General features: G+C 34.7%; 1 protein-coding gene across 1 annotated transcript in view; it reads left to right on the top strand.

The window, feature by feature from the left end:
• The window catches only part of CNBD1 (cyclic nucleotide binding domain containing 1), a 381,722-nt gene that overhangs the window by 57,966 nt on the left and 307,169 nt on the right, over nt 1–16,587 (top strand). Inside the window, 1 exon segment of the mRNA XM_036830074.1 lies at nt 8,995–9,153. Coding sequence (XP_036685969.1) covers nt 8,995–9,153 — 159 coding nt within the window.

Raw genomic sequence — 16,587 nt, 5'->3', positions numbered from 1 at the left:
AAAAAGAAAGAAAGAAAGAAAGAAAGAAAGAAAGAAAGAAAGAAAGAAAAAAAGAAGGAAGGAAGGAAAGAAAGAAAGAAAGAAAGAAGGAAGGAAGGAAAGAAAGAAAGAAAGAAAGAAAGAAAAAAGAAGGAAGGAAAGAAAGAAGGAAAGAAAGAAAGAAGGAAAGAAAGAAAGAAAGAGAAAGAGAGAAAGAAAAGAAAGAAAGAAAGAAGGAAAGAAAGAAGGAAAGAAAGAAAGAGACAGAAAGAGAAAGAAAGAAAGAAAGAGAAAGAAAGAAAGAAAGAAGGAAAGAAAGAAAAAGAAAGAAAGGAAAGAAGAAAGAAAAAAGGAAAGAAAGAAAGAGAAAGAAAAGAAAGAAGAAAAGAAAAAGAAAGAAGAAAAGAGAAAGAAGGGAAGAGAAAGAGAAAGAAAGGAAGGCAAGAAAGGGAGAGGGGAAGAGAGAGAGAAGAAGGAAAGAAGGAAAGAAAGAAGAAGAAAGGAAGAAAGGGGAGAGAGAAATACAAGGGAGGAATGAAAGACTGTCATGCCAGTTCAGGAGCAATATTTTGACCTTTAGGAGAATTCTATGAAGGGAAGAGGAGGTAACTTTATAGAAATCTAACTGGTTGCCTCAGCCATGCTCTGGTGTCATCCTTTGTGGCCCAAATTAAAGATTTTACTATGACATAAAAATGAAACTCTGGATGGCTTGGGCATTATTGTAGCAAAGTGACAGTGATTTGTAGAAATTGCCTACATGTATAGGATTTCCCTGTATCAAAGTGGAATGATACACAAAAGTCTTAAGCCTGAGTCTAAAGAAAATGTCATTTATGTTTATGATTACCACTGAGGAATGATAGATTTTGCCAGAAGGAAGGAACTTTTATCATGCTTCTTTCCTGAAGTGTCTGGGAGTAGGTGCTGAGGAAGGCTGGAGTGCTCTGCCCGGTAGAGGCATTCTAATTTGGAGTTGTGGAGCAAGCCAGGAGTGAGGAAAGGCAGACAAAAATGGGGTAGAAAAGAAGCAAGAATAGCCAGGAAATAATTGAAGGAAGGTGTGCACTGAGTGAGGAGAACCCACTGGTCCTGGGCATGGGGGTAAGGACATTTTAGAAAAGAAAGATCTATTAATGGATTTCAAGTACCTGTGTCATATGTGATACAAACATCTAAGATAACCCCAGGATTTGATGAACTCTACTATACTTACAAATGCTCTGAGTACTTGGTTTAATTTAATTTAGTTTTGTTGAGGAGATATAAGAAAGGTTGGTTTTACTTCTAGATAAACAAGACATGGAATAAAGAGAGTATTTAAGGAAGAAGCACAGTGGCAGAGGTAACATCAGAATGTAATCTCCTAGGAAATTGCTGAAATTTTAGGAAGAGCTTTTTACTTGCATGAATTTTCATGGGAACTTATTTAGATTTTAAGGGGTCAGTAGATCCCTGCTAATACCATCTGTATTGCGTGGAATTACTGACTAATATCCCAATAATGGAAAAATGTGATACCATCAGTTAAGAGTTAGGTAGTGGACATGGTGAAATTATGAGTTCAGCTGAAGAAGTAATGTAGATGGTGATGTCTTATAAATCCTATTCATCAAAGACCATATGCAACTAAGGGAGAAAAGCCATCTTTGATTCAAAGGGAGTCAGTTCTATGGTTCAAATGGATATGGTTGAAAGTTTGGAGTTTCTTCCAGGTTGTATAATATTGTTGGCAGGAAATTTGCCTCTCTGTCTCTAAATTGGTCCTTCCATTTCCCCAGATTAGGGGTTCCATTCATTACTTAGATTAGCCCTATGGAGTTAAGACTTACTTGAGGAGATTAGTATAAAATCAAAAGAGAAATTCGGAAAATTCACAGGCCACATTTTCTCTGCATTTAATTCTTCTCTTCAATAAATCAAAGTTGATCTAAGAATGAAATTGTTTTTATAAGGAAAGCTGTTTTGCTATAAGAGTGAAGGTGTTGCATCAGGAGAGCATCATGGACATCTGAGGCTGCTGATGAAGCACTCTGTAGCTCAGCTGCTGAGGGGCACCACCGGGGGCTGATCAATAAGAACAAATGAATAAGCAACTATGGTGAGGGGACATTTAGACTATAAATACCCAGAATCGTGAGGACTGAGAATGTTTGGCCTCAGCAAGGCGACTCTGCTCATCAAAATAGGTCTCTGAAGACCTTGGGGCATTAGCTTCCTGTCAGGGTAAGACCCTTTACCAGCAACGGTGAAAACAGTGCAGCGGCCCCACCAAGATAATTTAGCCGGTCAACACTTGAGTCTTCGTTCCCTAGCAGTGTGCTCCAACAGCAACATTAGACTTTTGCTTTTGTGCCTTCAGCTTGTGGTTTACTAAGCCAACTCTCCTGGGAACCAACTGTTAAAAATTTGGACTCACCTAAATTTGGACTTTTTAAAAAATTTATCATTGGTTTGGAGAATATTTATTTATTGGCTTCTTAAGAGACATTATTCTGGGACTTCCGTGGTGGTCCAGTGGCTAAGACTCTGTGTTCCCAATGCAGGGGGTCTGAGTTTGATCCTTGGTCGGAGAACTAGATCCCGCATGCCACAACTGAAAAAAATGATCCTGCATGCCGCAACTAAGACCTGGTGCAGCCAAAATAAATAAATATATTTTTTAAAAGCCTCAACTTAAAAAAAAAAGTGACATTATCCTGTATGCTATTGGCTTGTGAAATTATTATAATTCCTGCAGTAAACCTGTGTTAAACAAAATATTGGCAAAGACAAATCAATCAATCAATCAATCAATCAAAATTAGGTTCAGCTTGAGTGACACTACAGCTGAATAACTGGAATGGGGTTTATCATTATTTCTCAACAGTCAGTAATAATCATTAATTCCTATATAGAGGTCAGGTAGAGAGCATTAGTACTGAAAAAAACCTGTCTATAGAATGTGGAAATGGGGCTGGAAAAGGAACTAGATGAAAGCCATTGAGGTGACTGCATGAGAGCTTGACAAATAGCTAACTTAAGAATGCTGAGCAAATCAAAGATCAGTTAAAATTAGATAATGTAGATTTGTAATCACTCAAGTGTGTGACCAATTCAGCAATGTTCTGTGGGTGGAAAAAGTAAGGTGATTAAATGGAAAAATGGAAATGATTCATACCTGGGAGCTGAGATAATGAACACAATGAACTCTGCTTGGGCTGGGTGTTCAAGAAATGTTTGCTGAATTGAATTGTGACTGGAGGGAATTTAGGTTATAAGGAAAGGCAGAACATGGTATTTGATCATTATTTTAAAAATATATGTTAATATACTGCTATATTAAGAGTTGTCTTTAGATATCCCAAGTTTTTGATTTGAGGCTCAATTTTAATTAATCCTTAGGAGGTAAATCTGTGAAATAATCTTCTCCAAACAACTTAACTTTCTTGCATATTTGTATAGCTTGTCATATATTCAGGAAAATGTATTGCTGCTTTAGTCTGTAGAGTACATTAAGTCTAACTGTTCGTTTTTAACTGTGGATTTTCTATTGCTCTTTGGAAATGAAAGAGAAGACTTTGAGTTTGTCAAGGACATTAATATAGTAGAAACCAGGGAAATATTGCTCACCTCTGTCTAACCTTAAAATATTCTTTCTTATATTATAAGAGATGACAGGATTCCAATGTTGACTGTCAAGAGTTTAAAATGGAACTTGCCTTCAACTCTCCTCAATTTTAACTTTAGGTATGTTGGCAATGTGTGGGACAAAGTCAGCACTCTTGCTCAGCGCAAAACAAAGTCTGCAATTCACCAACTTTCATCCTGGGGGTGGAGATTTACCCATTGTTATTTCCCTGGTTTGGCATTAATGACAATTAAGCTAAAATCAACAGATAGAGTTAACTTAGTGTACTTGAAGTGACTGAATTTAATTTTTATTTTTATGTCAGGATGACTTCAGTTCCTTAAAAAAATGATTGAAGAATCCTACAGAAAATATCTTCAGAAAGAGTACATATATTACTCTGGGTCTAACTACTACTTAGTAAAATTATATGCATTTACAAAAAAGTGGTGGAGGGGGTTAAAGAAGGATTTTGAAGAATGACAAAAAAAGCTTGTAAGAGCTCTGATGCAAGGATATATGGAGGATAAAGTTCTGTGATGGCCTCTGGACTAATCAGATCTGGGTTTGAACTTCAGTTCTGCAATTTGGCAATTATGGTACCTTAAGAAAATTACCTCAAACTTCGAATCTTAGTCTCTTCATCTAAAAATGGGGACAATAATACATACTTTAGAGCGATGTTGGAGGATTGGATGAGATAATGCTTGCAAAATTTTACTTTATTTTGCTTAGTGCTGGTGCTAATCCCAATCACCTGAATTTACTGAGGCATTTAAAAAAAAATCTAGAATACAGCCAATTTAAAAACATTTTTATCTATAAAAACTATATTTTGCACTATGAATGGCTCTTCACCAATGTACGATTTTGTAATACATACATTGGCCATTTGGAAAACATTGGCACATTGAACTATGCAGATCTTGCAAATGTAGACATGTTTCTTTATGTAATATTAGAAAAAAACACAATTGTGATATTGTTAATATCACAACTGATGTCCATAGAAAAGCCTTTAAGTACTGGGAAGCTTTCAAACTTACAGAGAGAGGTAAATACAAGTTTTCCAAAATTCTAATTTTCACTTGAAAGCTTGCATTTTATCATTGGCAACATATGCTGTCTCTTCCTCGAAGTGACAATCCCACTTCACTCATTTTTGAAAAAAATATATCCTAAACATCCAATTCAATTATTGTAGCTGGTTGGTTGTTCTTTCAAGTAAATATACAGCACAATGAAGAAAGTGGATAATTCACCTTGCAACTCAGTAGTAGAAGCACTTTTATTTGAGACAAATATTTCTTTAGAATGCCACAAAAATACTTAATCTGCACTTCTCATTTTGTCACGCAAAGTATCACAAAGAAGTGTACTCAAGGTTCAAAGGGTTAAGATTAAATAAAATTACTATTCTCTGTTTTTTTAAAACTGCAAATGTGTGGCAATGAGGAATTGGATGCTACTAGTTTGATTCCATTGTCTTGATTCATGCTTACATGCAAAACAATGCCAAAAACATTTAAAAGTCGATAGCAGAGAAAGGAATAGAGTTACAAAATTACTAGCCTTCTATGGTATCTATCCAATTCTATAAATAATTTCATGCATCCATATCATTTACTTGGAGTAAAAATTAATTCACAAATAATTGTACATGGTGATGCCAAAAAAGTATGAATAGATTAATAGAGAATATTTATCTGTTGAACAGTGGCTATGCCTATTTGGCAGGGTAAAAATATTTTTGAGTAAAATTTAGCATTTTTAGAAGTTTCTTCTCCAGAAAAATTCCTTTTATCTTCTTACTGGAATATTTTTTGTCTAACTCTTTGTCATCTTACATGTCTCAGCTTAAATCTCTCTCTCTGAAAGATACTGTCTTTTCCTGGCAAGCAAAGTTTTTATATTCTTTTACACTCTGATAAGCACCCTATGGTTGTTTTCGCAACGTGTATAAATTCTTCATATCACTTTTAACATCTTTCAATAGTACATTTACAAGACTGATTATTCTATTAGTGCCTTCCTGCATTAGATATTAAGGAACATAAAGACAAATACAATAGATGTTTTGTATATTAAACTTTTACTCAGCATCTTTACTGAATTCTCTTATTGATTCTAGTATCTGTAGATTCATTCGGATTTTCCATGTATATAATTTGTCATCTGAAAAAATAATACCTTTACTTGACCTTTCCAATTCTTATACTTTTAGTTATTTTAATTTTAATGCCCAGGACCTCCACAATAGTATTAAATAGGTTAGAACAGTATGCAAATTTTGTTTTTGATTCCAGAGGCAAAGTTTTAATATTTCACTCTAAGTATTGTAATTTTTGCAAGTACTTTTGTCATATTAAGAAAATTCACTTGTGTTCAGTTTGCTAAGATTTTGATTACAAATGAATATTGTATCATATTAAATATTATTTAGTTATTAATGATTTTTTCTCCTGTATACTGCTAATGTGTTGAATAACATCTCAACTAGGCTATGCTATATTATCTTTTAAAATTATCACTGGATTCAGTTTGTTAATATTTTGCTCCAGATTTTTGCATCATGATATTGGCTTATAATTTTTGTTTCTTGTAAAATCCTTGCCAGATGTTGATATCAAGACTATGTTGATGTCATAAAACTAGACAGCAAGTATATATGACTTTTCTATTTTCTTGAAATGTTTGGTTTTATTTATTTATTAAGAGTTTGTAGAATTTATCAGTAAGGCCACTTTGGCTGTGAGTTTCTTTGTGAGGAGATTCTTATTTAATAGTTATATTCTTTAAAATATCTAGAAAAATTCAAGTTTTCTATTTCTTCTTGTGTCCGTTTGGTAATTTGTACTTTTATAGTTATTTGTTCCTTTCATCTAAATTTTCAAGTTTATCAGCATGAAATTTTTCATAGTATAATCTTTTATTCTGTGGGATCTGTGATGAGGTCTCCTTTTTCATTCTTGATATTATTTATTCCTGCCTTCTCTCTTTTTGTACTTGACTAATGTTTTGCCAAGTTTATTAGATATGTTTGTTCCAATTTTATTATATACTTATATACTTCTACTTATTTTGGGTTAACTTGCTCTTCTTTTTTCACTCTTTGAGATAGATCCTTAGCTCATAGATTGTCAACTATTTTTTCTAAAAAACTATATGCATTTATAGCAATAAATTTCTTTCCATTTATTTTCATCTACACCTTTTTATCTACCACCCAAAAAATCCTTAAGATGGTCAACTGAAAAAAAAGAGCTTATTAAAGTAGCTGATTACTGGGGAAAAGAGAAAAATAGTTTACGCAACCACAATGATCAATAAAACTGAATTTTATTTAAAAAATCCTAAACATATCGGTTACAGAAATATTATTACATATATACAAGTAACATGATAGTGCAAATATTACATACCTTGGAACAATCTTATCAAGTAACAAGTAGGACTTGTATGAAAGAAAAAAATCTTTAGAGGCCTGAGAATAACACAAAGGATTCAGTTATCAAATTAGACTTATGAGAATCAGAGATTTTACCCAGTATAAAATTTCACTAAAAATTTAAAGGTACAGGTAATTGGGAAACACAGAAACATAGAGAAGTCTAAGATTACCAACATAGCTCCAGAAAAGATGTGAATCATGTCCACAACCTCCTATACTCCCACTTGCCTTGGCAACTTGCACATTTATTAATCTCTCATAAAATGATTTTGAATTTTATATGACTGAAAATTTTAGATAATATATATTGAATTGTTGCTAGTTTTAGTATATAAATATAATGATGAGGATTATTTTCTACCATTTCCCAAAGACAATAGGACACAACTTAATTAATCAGTTAATTAATTAATATATATGACCATCTATTTCCTCCTGTTGCTTTTGGTGGTTTGGTATCCCCTGCTTGGCTTCAAATATCTTATATATCATTGGGGACTATTCTGAATCCTTTGGCTGCCTAGAGATTTTCAATGTAAAGGCAGGAATTCCAGGAATCTCTTGCCTTGGGCAAATATGATGAACTTGAGCCAAAAGAATACTGGGTCCATGGGGACTCACTTTCTAAATTTCCCTCACAAAGTTTGCCATATCTACCTCCACCTTGCCCTCCAGTCCACAGACCTCTCTCCTCTAGAAGATAAGAACTCTATTCCATTTGCATTTGAGAATCAGAGCTGGGTGGAGGAAAGCAGCCAATTGTTTATATCTGAATCTTAACCATTGCTGAGTTTTACTGTACTTACTATTTATAGAAGTAACTAGGAATAGAGTTTTAAATAGTGTCTTAGGTCTCTATAGATAGAATGGCTGAGCTTCTGTGAAAGTGGTAGAAGGGTAAATGGATTTTGGCTCTTAATTTTATCTTTGTAAGTTATGCTAAAGTATCTTTTTTCTGTATATATCAGATAAGTAAGGTTTGCTATTAAGTTTTAATATTCTGTGAAATTTAGATTGCAAAAAACTCTTTCCAGCTCTACTGGAAAGTGGATATGAGTGGTTAGACAAATTATATAAACTCTTTAAGCTGCAATTTCATCATCTTATTAAATTGGGGATCATATTGTTTATTTCACTTAGTTAATGTTAATGAGATATATGTATATAATGTTTAATAGAGTAGCCAGCACTTTTAAAAGGACTCAGGTATATGTTAGATGTTAATGTGATGATTGTTATTGTTATTCCACATAATGTTTATCTTATATTTAACTTAAAAAAATCTTTTCATGTATAAAATTAAAGGTGACTAACCTATGATCATTTGGATTTTTATCATCTCCTCCACTATTTTTTTTCTTAAAGATGGACAACATTTGTTAGATTTCTTTTCCTTAGGTTTTTAGTGACCTCTTAATAGGAAAGCTCTGAGCTGGAAGGATAAATGGGAAATGGTCATTCATTCACACATCTCTTAGGAACTTAGTTGTGTAACATACTATAGCACAAGAATGAAGTATGATGGCTGCTTCCAAGATGTTCATAATTTACCAGTTGTAAGCAAAAGTTAAAAAAAAGTACTTTTATCATTGGTGCAAAAAACAAAAAAACCAAAAAAACACTGAAGAACAACTGTAAGAGTGTAAAAGAAGGGTGACCATTGACTTGAAATATTTCCCTAAATATATGCACCTAATTTATTATGGAAGATGTTTCAATCACTTGAGACTGTTATATAATACCTATAATCAAATTCTGTACATAGAAAATATTTTATATATGTGTTTAATTGCATTATTAATGACTGGAAAAAAAACAAGCATTGAGAAGGAATATATTATTAAAATGCCAAATTACTTCAGAACAGTGCATTTCTACTCTTGAAAGTAAAGAGTCATGTCAGTAATTTTTATACAAAATACAACACCATAAAATATTATGCTTCCTTGTTTAGAAAACCTGCTGAAGGCACAGCAGAAAGTAAACCCCAACAACCTGATGATTCTCACAACATATCTGTCCATGTTAAAAAAGCACGTGGTGGCCGTACTTTATATGGACCAAAAAAATCTGAAGAGAAGTTAGTAGAATTCATGGCTATCTTAAAAAAATTGTAAGTATTTTAAATATATTACTTCTTGTAGTTGAATAATTCTTTTGAATAGATTTTTTTAAAAGTTAGTTGTTTGCAGCTAAGTGTACTTTATTTACAAACTAGCACTAATGATTGATTCAGGAGAGCTGGAAATACTGGAGACTGATTCTAGATCAGTGCAATTTTCATCAATTCAGACTTCATGGCATAGAATGGATATGTTGGTACTATATCCAATTGTGGCACATCATTTTAATTTTAAGTTGCAAGCAAAATATTATTTTATGTTATTTAATGATTATGCTAAACCAAAATTATGTTTAAGATTTCACTAACTTATGGTTAGTCAGTCCTTCACAAATTTAAACTGTCTTCCCCAACAAAGAGCCTTTAAATAAGCTTACCTCATATTCTCTTTACTTTTCTGGAGTGCTTTGTGCTGTGACTGGGGTACAACTGCCTGAAGAAGATGAAGTTGGAGAAAAGGGGGATTAAATCTGGGTGGAGACTGGTTATTAAAGATGGTATTGGATTTGTGAATACAGCTAAAGTTGAAAGGAAACCATGGAACAGTGTTGGATACTGGAATTGAGATTGACAATAGAAACAAAGCCAGAAGTAAAAGTATCATACTAGAATTGACGCTAAAAGACCAGTAGCGTGGATGAGAAATGAAAAATCTGGTATTTATGTTTAGAGAAATACACTAAGAATTCTATGCCATAAGTACTTTTCTTCAATTGTAATTGCAAGTTTGAGAAAATATGGTCAGAGCTTCCAGGAAATTTGAGAATGGTCAGATTTCTGATGCTTTTACTTATAAGAATGACAAAAAATAAACACAGCAAAGACTAGTTACTTTATAGGGAAGCATGTGTGAGGGAATTGTAGAGAGGGACATCATAACCACCTGCCATACAGGGGTACCGTTAAACTGGTAAGCTGTAAAAAATAGGAAATTTAACTAGAATGTGTTCAGTGAATGTGTTAAAAATATACTTGATAGAAAAATCACTAAAGCACTGAAAGTTATTGGAGCTATAGGATGCTAAGGCCGTTTTCATTCTTAATGAAATGTCAGCCATAATGTTGAATAAAAATATACTGGATTAAAAATTTTAAGTGTCTAGAAACCCATGAATCACTCATTGCTGATTTCAGATTGTGCTGGGCTGCAGAATTTTCAATGGATTTTCAATCCTCATCTTTCTGAAAATTAAAAGGTAGCAGTTTCTGGATAACAAAAAGTTCTTATCTTAGATACAGAAGGAGCTCAAGTGGCTATGGTTCTCCAGCAAGGTGTCAAAATACTAGGAAGTAAATCTACATTCAAGTCAGGATGGAAACAAGAAATGGATGAGAGCCAAGCACCATGTGAGCAATGGACTGAAGTGAAAAGGGGTCATGATAGAAGGTTATCTAAACACAAGGGAGAATAAACAAAGAAGCTACTGCTACATCCTGATGTGGACCTCGGTGGAGTCCATATAACAACCAGTCTCCAAATACTGTAGACAATAGATGCTGGGACAGTGGTAATCTCCAGAACCCACTCTTCACTCACATGTGACACAATGGGTGGGTGGGTAGGCAGAGGAGATCCTGAAGTACTGCAAGCTCCCACTTTCAGTGGCTCAGAATTGTCCAAATGTGACTCTTCAGAATGAGGGTCTTGACTGCTGCCAATGAGTGGGGCTGTGACACCCACTGAGTTAAATAGCAGAGTAAATGAGGAGGAAACTCACTTTTATGAGATGTTTAATATTCGCACAAAGCCTTAAAATCTACACATAAAATTTCTGATTGAATCCTCACATCAATGCTTTGAAGTGAATATGATAAACTAGTAAGTAAAAGAGCAATGAATGTGCTAAATCCACAATCTATGACTGTTCTACAGACATGATTTTTATCTTCTTGTCTCCTTGGTATATGAGTGAATTTTTTTCTATTACTGTGTAACAAATTACATAAATATAGTGGCTTGAAACAACATACATTTATTATCTCTCTGCATGAAGTTTAACTGTTCATGTCTCAGAAGGCTTCAATCAAGGTATCTGCCAGACTACACTCTTTTCCAGAGCATGAGGTCCTCTTCCAAAATCACATGTGTTGTTTGCAGAATTTAATTCCTTTTGGTTCTAGGACTGAGGTCTTTACTTTCTTCCTGGCTCTAGTTGAGGGCTCCTCTTAGCTCCTAGAGGTCACGCAGGTCCTTGCCATATCATTCTCTCTCAGACCTTCTCACAACATAGAAGCTTAAATCTTCAAAACCAGCAATGGAGAGTCTCTCTCTCTCTATGTCTGTGTCTCTGTCTCTCTCTCTCTCATTCTGCTAAGATGATGTCTTATATAACCTAATTAAAGGCATTCATATTCCATCACCTTTGCCATAGTCTTGGTTAGAAACAAATCATTGCTTTTGCCTCCACCCCCCTAAAATGCAGGGAGAGGTGATTGAGGGTCCCCTTGGGGTATGCTAGCCATATTTGGTAACATTGTGACTCTGTTAATCACATTTGTAATGGGTCTGTATGCTTTATGTATTCACACAAAAGTAGTTCAACTAAAATCTGTTTAATTGATGGATAAGTTGTCTTGTCTATAAGCCCTCTGTTTATCTTTAAATGAACCATGATCAGGTCCACAGACTACTTGAGTGATGTCATTTATACATGTAAAAAAGTAACTACCTTATACTCTTTAAATTCTTCACTTTGTCATCCTACTTGAAAAATATTTTAAAATATTTATTTAATTAATAAATTTATTTGGCTGCACTGGGTCTTAGCTGTGGCACAAGGGATCTTTATTTGCGGCATGCAAACTCTTAGTAGCAGCATGTGGGATCTAGTTTTCTGACCAGGTATCGAACCTGGGCCCCCTGCATTGGGACCGTGGAGTACTAGCCACTGAATCACCAGGGAAGTCCCCCTATTTGAAATTTTAACAAATTAATTTTGAGTAACAGTAGCCTCTTTTTAAAGAAATGCAAATATGCTTGACAAGATTAAGACTATTGATTATTGATAACTTGGTGTATTTTGGCTTAATCATATCGATTACTTCTTAACTTATACTTCAGTTCAGCAACTCTGAGTAAACAGTGCTAGATGGGAGGAAGGATAAATGATGTTGAAACATTAAAATTGTTGCAAAGGGCATGTATGGGGGATGTCACCAGAGAGGAAGGGTTTGAGTAACTACAGTACACTGTAATAGGGAAGTGTGTGTGGAGAACAGACAATGGGAGGGAGAGATGAGAGAGAGAAAAAAGAGAATTGAGAAACTTTCTGTTAAATTTTGTATTTTGAGGTATATAAGATTGAATATAAGCTTATCATATGTGTTAGTTAAATTTTGGATTGTAAATGAAAGAAACCGATTCTGGCTAATTAAAACAAACAACAAAAAAAGGGAGGAGGTAGAGGGGGAACCTGTGGAAGAATATTGGACAGCTCCCAAAATGGAGAAGAAGTATTCGATGTTGGATATGATATGCACCTCTGGGTATCTCTTTTTTATTTTTAAACTTTTTATTTTATATTGGAGTATAGTCAATTAACAATGTTTTGATAGATCCAGGTGTACAGCAAAGGGATTCAGCCATAAATATACATGTATTCTTCCTCACCCAAACTCCCTTCCCATCCAGCCTGCCACATAACATTAAGCAGAGTTCCCTGTGCTCTATAGTAGGTCCTTGTTGTTTATCCATTTAAAAAATAGCAGTGTGTACATGTCAATCCCAAATTCCCTGACTATCCCTTACCCCCATCCTTCCCCCCGGTAATCATAATTTTGTTCTCTAAGTCTGTGAGTCTGTTTCTGTTTTGTAAATAAGTTCATCTGTATCACTTCTTTTTAGATTCCACATATAAGGCATATCATACAATATCTCTCTTTCTCTGTCTGACTTACTTCATTCAGTATGACAAACTCTAGGTCCATCTATGTTGCTGCAAATGGCATTATTTCATTCTTTTCAATGGCTGAGTAATATTCCATTGCATATATGTACCACATCTTCTTTATCCATTCCTCTGTCGAAGGATATTGAGGTTGCTTCCATGTCTTGGCTATCGTAAACAGTGCTGCAATGATCACTGGGGTGCATGTATCCTTTCGAACCATGTTTTTCTCCAAATATATGCCCAGGAGTGGGATTACAGCATCATATGGTAGCTCTATTTTTAGTTTTTTAAGAAACCTCCATATCGTTCTCCATAGTGGCTGTACCAATTTACATTCCCACCAACAATGTAGGAGAGTTTCCTTCTCTCCACACCCTCTCCAGCATTGGTAAAACATTGGACTCAATCAGATACTACTATTTTTGATTGGGGGTTATTAGGCTCACACTTTAGTTTCAGGGATAGGGAGTCAGATTGTTGTAGTTTGTTTTCAATACTAACCTCTTGAATAAATGCTGGTGCTGGCTGTACATTATAATTTACAATTTTATTGAAGTTATATTCAATTGGTAAGAGATAGCATTTCAAAAGAGAAAGTATTTCAGAAAGAGGGGAAATGGATCATGAATAAACAATATTAAAAGCAATGAATTAATATATGGCTTGGAATTTTAATTTATAAATAATTTTGATTTTATTTTTCATTTATTAATGAATTCAATATATACTTTTGAATTCCCACATGTTTCTGAAAATACTCTTGGTATTGGGACTGCAGTGGTGAACAGGCAATATTTTTGCCCTTATAGGGAGCTTATGTTCTAATGTAAGAGAGACAATAAACACATATATATTATGTTAGTGATAAGTATTAGAAACAAAAACTAGTGCTGAATAGGTGTATAGGGCATGATGGAAATGATTAGAGAAGTCAGATAATTTAATGAAATGAGAGAGATAGTGAATCAAATATCTTGGAGAAGTGAATTCCAGGCAGAGGAAACACAAGTACAAGAGCTCAGGATGGCAATGTGCTTTGCAAATTGAAAAAAAATTAGCAAGGGAGGCCAGTGTTATGAAAGTGCCTGAATGAGGGGAAGAGTTGGTGGAAATGAGGCTTCAGAGGTAGCTGAACAAGATCACTACTTAGGGTTTGTAGGTTGTGGTAGATTTTTAATCTTGGTGTGATAGACAAAATGGGAATGATGTGTTTTGATTTACATGGTAATGGGTCATGTGTGGAGAGTCCACTGTGGGTGCCAGGAGGAGATTTGGGATGACCTGTCAGAAGACTATATGAAATTGGTCTAGGCAAGAAATGACTGTGGCCTGAATTCTGTTTTAGGGAGTTCAATTTGACATGTAGAATTTGACTTACTTTTTTAAAAAGACATGAGCTAGTTGATAATGGATGGCGCTGGAGCGTAAGGCCCATACCTGGCCATCACAAGACAACTCTCAGAATGGGAGAAAATATTTGCAAATGAAGCAACTGACAAAGGATTCATCTACAAAATATACAAGCAGCTCATGCAGCTCAATATCAAAAAAACAAACAACACAATCAAAAAATCGGCAGAAGATCTAAGTAGACATTTCTCCAAAGAAGATATACAGATTGCCAACAAACACATGAAAGAATGCTCAACATCACTAATCATTAGAGAAATGCAAATCAAAACTACAATGAGGTATCACCTCATACCGGTCAGAATGGCCATCATCAAAAAATTGACAAACAATAAATGCTGGAGAGGGTGTGGAGGAAAGGGAACCCTCTTGCACTGTTGGTGGGAATGTAAATTGATACAGCCACTATGGAGAACGGTATGGAGGTTCCTTAAAAAACTACAAATAGAACTACCATATGACCCAGCAATCCCACTACTGGGCATGTACCCTGAGAAAACCATAATTCAAAAAGATACATGTACCACAATGTTCATTGCAGCACTATTTACAATAGCCAGAACACGGAAGCAACCTAAGTGTCCAGTGACAGATGAATGGATGAAGAAGATGTGGCACATATACACAATGAAATATTACTCAGCCATAAAAAGAAACAAAATTGAGTTATTTGTAGTGAGGTGGAGGGATCTAGAGTCTGTCATACAGAGTGAAGAAAGTCAGAAAGAGAAAAACAAATACTGGATGCTAACATACATATATGGAATCTAAAAAAAGAGTGGTTCTGGTGAACCTAGGGGCAGGATAGAAATAAAGACACAGACATAGAGAATGGACTTGAGGACACGGGAAGGGGGAAGGGTAAGCTGGGATGAAGTGAGAGTGTAGCATTGACATATACACACTACCAAATATAAAATAGATAGCTAGTGGGAAGCAACCGCATAGCACAGGGAGATCAGCTCGGTGCTTTGTGACCACCTAGAGGGGTGCGATAGGGAGGGAGGGTGGGAGGCAGATGTAAGAGGGAGGGGATATGGGGATATATGTATATGTATAGCTGATTCACTTTGTTATACAGCAGAAATTAACACAACATTGTAAAGCATTATACTCCAATAAAGATGTTAAAAAAAAAAAAAAAAGTTGAACAGTTTTCAATTGATGTTCCTGGAAGTACATTGCATTACTTGCTCAACTTGACCACCAACAAGGAGAATGCTGGGCAATTCATCTAATGCTCTCACATGTTCATCTTTGATTACATTGCCTATAACATCACCAGCTTTAAAAATACAATTATGGATTTCTTTGGTAAAAATAATTGGTTTCTTTATAAATGGCTAATTTCTGGGAAAAAAAGTGATGTGCATATGTATTTGTGGGGGCTGTAGAAAGGGTAGGAGAAGAGACAAATTTATAAATGAGTGGTGAAAAGCAGTGTAAGATCTTCTGAGAAAACTTGGCCCAAATGTTTTTTCTCCTACTTTCTCCAATTAAAGATGTTTCCTTTGAGGGAATGAGGCATCTGAAGATCTTTATGTTTCAGTGGAGCAGTGATGAAAAGCCACTTCTCAGGAATGACTCAGAGGAATTGCTCCCTAAAAGGACATGAGGATTTTTGCTTTTTAGGTTCAAGCTTTTTAAAATCCAAAGGCAATATGGTTCTTACAGTGCTGTTTTCTAGTGAAATGGCATATAAGATGAGGAATTGTCATCTCAAACTATGTTTTAGGGCTACATGCTACTGAGAGAAAAACACTTTGTGGGTTATTAATTCTGTTAAAAATACAGAATCAGGTTAAAAACTAAGTGAAGTTGGAAAGGCCCTCTCCTCTAGAAAAGAAAGTCTTTATTTGAAGCTAAAAGAGAAAGTAAGACAATAACGAATTGTGTAAATGCTAAAAGTAATTTAGATTTCTGACAGAAACAGTGATCATTTATAAGAATAGAAACTAAAAAAAGAGAGCTATCTGTGTTAAGGAGATGAGTTAGCCAAGGACAGAGATTAAAAACTCCTTGACCATAGATTTACAGTATAGAAGAGCAAGGCACTGAATCTTGGCCCACCAAAGACAGAGTTAAAGTTACATTCGGGATACACATATTGCAAAATGCCTGGACT

This window comes from Balaenoptera musculus, chromosome 17, assembly GCF_009873245.2.
Source record: "Balaenoptera musculus isolate JJ_BM4_2016_0621 chromosome 17, mBalMus1.pri.v3, whole genome shotgun sequence".
NCBI classification, from domain to species: Eukaryota; Metazoa; Chordata; class Mammalia; order Artiodactyla; family Balaenopteridae; genus Balaenoptera; species Balaenoptera musculus.
This window is presented reverse-complemented; position numbering and strand designations above follow the sequence as displayed.